At 41.9% G+C, this 9,117-nt stretch overlaps 1 protein-coding gene across 1 annotated transcript in view; it reads right to left on the bottom strand.

Moving 5' to 3' along the window:
- The window catches only part of Lurap1l (leucine rich adaptor protein 1 like), a 47,828-nt gene extending 40,096 nt beyond the window's left edge, over positions 1 to 7,732 (bottom strand). Inside the window, exon 1 of the mRNA XM_005352668.1 lies at positions 6,808 to 7,732. Coding sequence (XP_005352725.1) covers positions 6,808 to 7,098 — 291 coding nt within the window. The 5' untranslated portion in view covers positions 7,099 to 7,732. The remainder of the gene's footprint in view (positions 1 to 6,807) is intronic.
- Positions 7,733 to 9,117: the final 1,385 nt, after the last annotated feature.

Raw genomic sequence — 9,117 nt, 5'->3', positions numbered from 1 at the left:
AAAAAATTGAACAAAATGTATTTTATATATGTGTCAATAATTCCAAAGCACATTCTTGGGTATGGGATGGGACAGTAGTTTGTGGATATTTGATAGATAGATATATATTTACCTTCTATGAGCTTCTAGAAAATGGCATTAGGGCTGTCAATCTTAGTGCCACTCCTTAAGGAAGCATAGCTCAGAGGATTTAGTTATTACATTAAGAATGCTAACATTCTGAGGCAAAATGACAGAGAAGCAGCTGACTTCAGTAAAGAAATAAAAGGACATTACTGCCTTTAGGTGTGGTGGAAGAGAAAGTTTATTGCAGATAAAAGGGAGAGCATAGCCAGAGGCAGGGACCTCTGGGAGAGTCCGGAGTGAATGTGACCCTGAGTCATGTGAGGAGAGGTGGGGAGGAGAGAGCCAGATCAAGAGCCTAGCAGCTTAAAGGGTAGATGATAGATCATGTAAACAGAATGGTTGGATTGCGTAGGAAAAGGCAACTGGGGAGAGCCAGCTTCAATCCCTGGACTGGAGATGGTTAGGTTGGGGTGATGAGTATTCCAGACGTACTCTGTTACACGTAGGGACTGAGGGGTGCAGAGAGAAGACCAGGTTTGCTTTGATATGTTAAATTGACACCTTAGCCATTCCTCCCAGGTTTGATACCTAGGAGCAGCTAGTCTTTATGCCTATGTTAAACCCTTAATTTGCATGGTTGCCAGGGTCACCCAGGGCTCCTTCTCCTGCCCCCCCAACAGTCTCCAATGTGGCATCTGGCACCTGCTGACACATTGGTTTGTGATTTTTTTTTTCCAGGCCAAATTATCTTCCCATTTTATCTTTCCAACCATCTTGAGAACTCATTAAGGAAAATGCCTTCCATTTCCCAGCTTTTACCTAGAGGGGTCTAAGTGATAAAAATCTCCTTGCCTGCCCTGACAGGTGCCCAAAGTAAGTGTGATGTTAATTTAGTGAAATTAAAATCTGCTTCTTATGGAATTTTAAAGCCTTTTGTTTTGTTTTTTAAGTTACAAAAGCAAAGAAACCAGTTAAAATGGCAGGGGCATAGTAAAAACAGGAAGAAAAGTAGCCATTAAAGTTGAGTATAAATCTGTTTTCAAGATTTTTCAAACATTTTAAATTGTGTTCTAGCAACATTTATGAACTTTTCTTTCAAAAAATACTTCTAGATTTATTTATTTTATTTTATTTTATGTGTTTGAATGCTTTGCCTGCATGAATGTATGTGAGGGCTAGGAACCCAAACTCGGTCCTCTGCAGAAGCAGCAAGTGCTCTTCACTTCCGAAGCAATTCTTGAGCCCCATTTTTTCCCATATGGATATTTGTGTCTAGTCCGTGGAATGGCTCCAAAAACTTTATTGAAACAAAAGTTGACAATCAATTGCTGTGTGTTACTGTGTTATAGTAAGAAAGTTTAAGGCACTATGTTCAGATTTCTTTACTCAGAGATACTGAAATTTCCAAACTCTGTCCCCAATATGGAAATCAGGACACAGCATTCTCACAGGGCACCACCCTACCTGAAGACTGCAAATTGTCCCCACTTGGGACAGCCCTGACAGGGATCCAGATTGTCACTCCTGGTCAGTGCATGTCCTAGCCCACAAAATACTTTGATTTTCCAACTAATGATGGTCTAGAAAAGTAAAGTCAGGAGTATTCATTAGATCCCTTGTGACTAATATTTCCTGCACTTTGCTGATTGCCACCATCATCCTCTGCATTTCAAACTTATTACAAAGTAAATCAATGAAAATGGTTTTAGAAATAGTTCAACAATCTTTTGAATAACTCATAAAGAAAGAGTATGGCATACACTAGCTTATTAAACACTGAAAATAATTGATAGGCATTACTTATACTTGCTGGAAGAAGGTTTATGATATTATGAGATTATAAAATGTAGTCATATTTAATAACCAATGAAGTCCTCATCGTAAGAAAATTCTTCAAAATGAATCTTTGTATATATTGTAGAAAGAAAGCTCCAAAGAAGCAATGTTAAAGCAAAGAGAGACTCTCAAAACTTACTTTAAAAACAAGCAGAAAGACAGAGAGACAAAAACAAAACCTATTTCTATATATGTGTATGATGTATATGTGGGATGGCATGTACCACAGTGTGTGTGTGTGTGTGTGTGTGTGTGTGTGTGTGTGTGGTGTATAGGTCAGAAGACAGCTGTTAGAGATAGCCAGCTTCTTCCACATGTGGGTTCCAAACTTGAACTCAGGAGAAAATGCCTTTAAATATCGAGCCATCTCAATGACCCCAAGAATGAGTTTTTAAGGTTGACATTTTGTCCTAAATCCCTAAGGTCAAAGGCAGAAGTGACACAGAGACATAATTATTGACTGTTAAATGAATCCATACTCACAACAACCCCTATCACATATCCTGAGGGTTTGTTCTGTGGGTTTCGACCATTTTATGAGGTACTGTCTTGAGATATCATACATTTATAAGAGCTAAACCATTTTTAAAAAAAATTTCTGGAATACAGACTAGTGTGGGAAAGAACACATAGAGTAAGGTGCCATGAGTCCAAGTGATGATGTTGGTCTCTGGCTAACTGCGTAGCCTAAGTCTGCTTTCTCGACCCATCTCTATTCCAAGAAAAAATTACTTTTCAAACTGTGGACGATAATACCTCCTTTGTTGTAGTCTAGCCTTAGGTACAAATAATATGACATGCACTAAAATGAACTGAAAAGCAGGGAACAAATACTATTTGGTAGATTGTGTTTATTCATCTATTTATTTTGTGGGGTTTTGGTTTTGGTTTTGTGTTTTATGACTAGGTCTCACTGATACACAGTGGCTGGCCTGAACCTCACAGAGATCTGTCTGCCTTTGTTGTAGAACATTATTTTGACTAGGTGGCCTCCCAAGTGTTGCACCATGCACAGGATTTTACTTCAGAGGCCTCACACCTACCTCCAGTTGCATAAATTTCATGTGTAATGCTACATTTCTTTCCTGTCCAAACAAATCTCCTAATCTGAAAAATCAAAATAAAAAGTGTTCACATTGAAATATTTGTTCCTTCCCCCAAAACATCCTGAAATTACTTACAATTGGCTTATTGTATCCAATTACGCTTGCAAATGTCTTTACCAATATTTTCCTTACATGTGGCACTATTTGTATTGTTAAGAAGGGCTTCAACTTTAAGGAGTTGGGCCAGAAACAGCTTTTTATCCCTCTTCAGTCTCTTCACTCACTTTTCTGATTCACAAACTACCTCCATGATCGCTAAGAGCAGTGGCTACAGCATTTACAGATGAGAATAAAAGACGTTGTCCATGGACTCATAAAAGGAGACGACAGAGGTAAAGGGATGGTTCAGAGGCAGCCAATGGGAAATGCACTTGCTGCATACACAAGCATGAGGACCAGCTTCTGGGCCCCCTGCATTCACACAAACGCCAGATTCATTCATGTAATGCAGTGGTCAAGCTGGTTAGCTAGACTAGCCAGATGTACAAGCACTGCATCTGTATTTATATAAGGTGGAGACCAGTTGAGGAACATATATGATGTCAACCTATACATGCACTTGTACACAAACACACACACACACACACACACACACACACACATTATACATACATACATGCATGCATACACACATACAAAATACACATATACATTTGGGGGAAAGTTTTAAAAAAGAGAACAGTGATAGTCGTGGAAATATATATATATATATATATATATATATATATATATCCTTAAAGCTGGGCATGGTGGTGCATGCTTTTAATCCCAGCACTCAGATCTCAGGCAGGCAGATCTCTGTGAGTCCGAGGCCAGCTTGGTCTACAGAGTGAGTTCCAGGACAGTCAAAGATATACAGAGAAACCCTGTCTTGAAAAACAAAACAGAACAAAACAAAAAAATGTCTTAGGTGTTGAGACTAATTGCAAGTGTCTGCTTCACTATGTTCTTAGGGCACGTGTCCATTCTAATAGGAAAAGAAAATGCCTAATTCTGGGAGATCCCTAGAAAGGGCTGTGCATAGACAGTTAGAATGCATTTGAGGACAAAATAGTGAGAACAAGCACACACACACACACACACACACACACACACAAGATGATAATTCTAGACCATCTAATCTACGAATAATAAAATAAGATATCAGACTGAGCCTACTACTAAGGAGGTTGACTCAGGTGATAGGTCTGGAAGGTTACATCCATGCTGGCTGGCTGCCCCCTCGACTCTGGAATGCTAGGAGCACACAAAAGGAACTACAGAGCTGTATCTATCCCATCTTCACAACAAAACCACCAACTCTATGTAAGACAAGTCAGTGGCTTTGCAATTATACCTAAGCAAAGGTTTTGAATACCAACAAGAATAACATGGAGATAGAGGGGAATAATGGCCTTTTTGACAAAGAAATATACCTTCACTGCCTTCTAAATGTCTGAAACTAGTGTTTGAAAGATTTACTCAATGGAGATCTTGGTTAGAACACCAAGTTTATCAACAAGCATCTATCCTGACACAATTTTTTTCTCAGTCTACAGGCATCACAGAGAAAAATATAAAGAAGTTTCATTAATTTGCTGTTGTTGTCCACTTGCCTTTTTACAAATTAATACTAGAGTGCTGGAGAGGTGGCTCCAGTTATGAGCACTGTGGTTCTTCCAGAGGACCCATGCTCAGTTCCCACTACCCATATGGTGGCTCACAACCATCTGTAACTCCAGTTCTGGGGTATCAAACACCATTTTCTGGCCTTTGAGAACACCAGGTATGAAAGCAGTGAATACATTCATGCAGGCCAAACATTCATACACACACAAAAGTAAATCTTTAAAAAACAAACAAACTAATATTCCATGGTCATCTGAAATAGCAAGATATAGTTGAAAGAAAGGAATTTTTATCCACTTGGAAATTTCCACTAGGAAAAATAAATGTCTTCCAGATATTCTTGGTTGCAAATGATCAGTTTTCTTCATCCTACAGTACTCAATACAACAAATAAAAGGCAATTAAGCACAAGAGATTTGAAAGCCCTTAGTAGACAAACTCATTGATTTAAAAAATTGTTTTTACAATTTTGGACTTTGTGAGGGTTTCTATACACGTGCACGTGACACCATGGTGCTTGTGTGGAGGTCAGAGAGCAGCTTGCAGGACCTGAGTCTCCATGTTAGTCCTGGGTAGCAAATTCAGGCCGTCACGCTGGGGGCAAGAACCTTTACACCCTCTAAAGCCCAGTGGTTTCCAACTTTCCTAATGCTGTGACCCTTAATACAGTCCCTCATGCTGTGATGACCCCAACCGTAAAATTATTTTGTTGTCACGTCATAACTGTAATTTTGCTACCATTATAAATATGATATGTGGCCCTGAAATGGGTCGCGAGCCACATATTGAGAAGCACTGCCTAGATTTAAATGTATCCGTTTGCAGTAGTGACTCTGAATTTGGTGGATGTTTGGAGTGCTTAGAGTCTAAGCAATCTCACTTTCTTTTACTTTTCTATTTTATATTTCAGAACTCATTGCTTACAAAGATACGATAACGACTTAATAAATATTTGGAGTGATTAATATGCACAATGTGTATATGTGTATTTAGACATATTTAGTGAAATATGAACAGTAACAAAAATAATCTGCAATGCAAAGTCATATATATATATATATGGGAAGATACATATATTTCAATATTGGAAACATTCTCAAATGTCGAGTACTTAAGACATGAAGTCCTTAATTAGACAAGATTTGGAGATCTAGTGAGGGTCTTTGGAATGAAATTCTACAGTACTTTTGATAGGTCGTGACCTCTGAAGACTATCTTTTTGCTTGGAATTTATTACTGGTGTCTTCCAGTCACAGAAAGTGAGAATGGAAGGACGCTTAGACGTGAACCCAGACAGGAGGTTGCTGTGTAAGAAGAAGCCCTTCTCACCTCCTGAGGACTGACGGCCTCTGTTGGGTGGCAGAAAGTGCTATTGGTTTGTGGCCATTTTCTTCAGAAGGTTTAAAAAGAGATAATTTCCTCCAATCAGCTCACCACGGCAAAGACAAACAGATCTAGAGAGGCTAAGACTCGCAAGGCCAATGAATGAATGCCTTAGTCTAAATACATCCGGAATAACGAGTTTTAGATCTACTTGACCCATTATCCTAATCCGAGGTTAACAGAAATGGCAGAGAAAACAAGTGCTGATCGAGGACTAGAGGAAAGGGTAAGAGGCAATCATTAGCAAATCCCTGGGCTCGGGTCACCTGCTCTCCAGGATCCAAACAGGGAAACAAGCCATTCATAGGCACATCAAGAGCGAGTAGCCATTGTTTTCTGAACCAGCTGTGGAGAATCAACTCCACAGTGGCCTTGGGACAGCTGCAGCTGCTGCAGCGAGGGGAGGGCAGAGGAGAGCAAACTACCGAGGCGGGCTGCAAGGACCCCGCCGCGCCCCCTCTCGGACGACTGGAAGGCATTACTGCGTTAAGCGCATTGAACTAAACCACCCTTGGAACCCAGGCAAAGCTCACAGTAGGCCCAGACCCGAGCAGCAATTGCGGGCCTTCGGTAGGCTGATGCGGGATAATCTGTTGGCAGCTGCATGGTGGTGCGCAGTGAGTGACGCTATTAGAAAGTAGGGCCGACTGAGCTTCAAGAGCACCCGGTGACCGAGCAAAGTCCTCAGGGTTCAAGCTTAGCTATAGTCTAGTCTAGAGGATAGTTCCCGCTCTCCTCCCGGCCTCTCCCCTGCTCCCGGGTCTCAGGCACCCCGGTCCCCAGGTCACCGCTGACGCATCACACTCACCATCTCCTGCCTGAGGACGTGCAGTTTGGTCTCCAGCCTTTCCAGGGCGCTGGGGTGGCCGCGTCGTGGAGAGCCAGAGGCAGGGGAGGATGAAGAGGAAGAGGACACAGAAGGCGCAAAGCTGCTGCAGCTACTGCTGCTGCTGCAGCTCCCGCCAACCCCGCTGGGGTCCACAGCCCCTTCTCGGGGCGCCGGCTCCTCCCCGCGCAGCGAGCGCGCTAGGCTCTCGGGCACTTTGCGCCCCAGCTTCAGCTCAATGTCTCTGAGGTCTGGCAGCGGGCCGTCTTCCATGACTCTTTGAGAGGGGCGACACTGACAGTAAAGGCAGAGGGCGCAAGGAGGCGGCGGCCTGGCGGACTCCGGAGCTCAGCAGCCGGTTCTCCGGGCCGGGCCTGGGTCCCCGCGGGCGCCCGTGCGCTCCATGCCGCGGGTGCAGTCGGCAGATCTGCACCCGGCCGCTTTCCAGGCTCTGCCGTTCCGCAGCTAGCAAGATTAGTCAGATCGCTTCATTCCTTCTTCTCTGGCCACTCCACCTCCAAGTTGAGTTAATTGATACTGCAGAGAAGGGCAAAAGCTAGTATGTTATACCAAGAGACGGGAGAGAGCAACGGAACCTGCTCAAGGAGAGAAAATTCTCATTTCAAACTGTCCATTCACATCCCTGCGCCGTTCACAGTGCCCATCTGGTATTACACCACACAGAATAACGATGTGGCCACACTCCCGGGTCGTTTCATTTTCCAGCCATATGTCTCCAAGGATCGTCAGAAAAAAACAAAAATCTCTGGTCAATGAAAGAAGTGGGTTCGTATGCAGTATGGATGCATTTAAGGTAAAGATGGTTAGCTTAGCTGGGGTTTAAGGGCTCTCTGGTTGCGGCAGCAGTGTCCTTTCCATTTAGGCTGTCTCATCCAAGTCATTGTGTTCCTCTGAGCCTCAGAAACTTTAAACTCCGCTGGCAGGTGGACCAAACCAGGGCCAACCCTTGTACCGTATATCACAGACAAGAAGAGCAGCATAATTTTCCCAATCCTGAACTGACTTTTGAGTCCTACTTCAGCTGAGCATACCCATATTAGGTTACTGAGTGGAAAGTTGTCCCGCTGACAACTACAACCTGTTAAACATATTTTTTAAATTAGAGGTAGAAAAAAATGGCTATATTTTATGTCGTTTTCCGTCCCCCAGTCTTCCTAACAGCCAATGAGCTTAGCATTAGAAAACTTGCCCAATAATTCCCCAAAGACCGAAAAGAGTTAATCAATCAATAGTTCAATGAAAATGTACAATAAAATATAATCGCACTAACTGCGGTAGTCCAGTATACTACCACACGCCAAAATGAAAATTAGAATTGCCCAGATATATGTATAGATATATGAACACCGAGGAGGCAGCAGAATCTCAAACAGAGAAATTGCTGGATCCTTTCTCTTTAATTGTGGAAGAAAAACACTGAGAATAACTAGTGAAATCATTCTTGTCTTCTTTGAGAATTTACCTATATTTTTCATCTATTTAGGAAAACACAAAACTTTGTAAACCATTGCTCTGCAATACTTCTACAGAGCAAACTAGTATAAAGTCCATAGATTATAAAATTGCTTGAGCATTGTATTTGTGTCAATGAGATCTGAGAATACCATTTTCAGTCCATTAAACTTTAATTTTTAATTTCTGTTAAAGTATTTCAAAGTTGACATTTTCTTCTGGAACAACTAGATAGTTATGTCCTTGGTTCTTCTGCCCCCCCCCTTCCCATTAGCTTTTGCATTAGAAAAAAAAAAGATACATGAGTGTAGAGTTTGTTTATATCATTTTCCCATCTAAGAAACCTTAAAAGGAGGGAAAACATAGACCTTCTGAATGAAATATCTCACGTCAGGGAGAATGCTGCTGAAATTGTCTTGTCAGCAAGCCAGGACTTTGTGTTGTTAACTCTTCTTCTTGAACAAGATAAAGTCATAAGAAAAAAAGTCATAAGTTAGATGGCTCACTTCAAAGTCAAAACCACCATTTATGGAATCAAAGGAGAACAAAATTAAGCCTCAACTCTCCCATAAAACTGCATTATTGTCTTAAAGCTGGCAAACCGCAAGCTCATTGCATGAGGGTTGGACTGTGCCATGTAATCATGGACGCCTCTCATGTGAGTCATGGGCAGCTTTTCATTATAAACTCAAAGTCCAGCTCGGAACTGGGTGGAAAGCAAACCTCATGTGTTCAATATCTAGGTTGAACTTGGTTCAAAAAGCCACCCTTAAATTATCATCAGCGCAGTCCCTGTGCATAACTCAGACAGGAGCCGAC

This window comes from Microtus ochrogaster, chromosome 10 (genome assembly GCF_000317375.1).
Source record: "Microtus ochrogaster isolate Prairie Vole_2 chromosome 10, MicOch1.0, whole genome shotgun sequence".
NCBI classification, from domain to species: domain Eukaryota; kingdom Metazoa; phylum Chordata; class Mammalia; order Rodentia; family Cricetidae; genus Microtus; species Microtus ochrogaster.
Note: the sequence above shows the minus strand (reverse complement) of the source record. Positions and strands in the feature narration are given on the sequence as shown.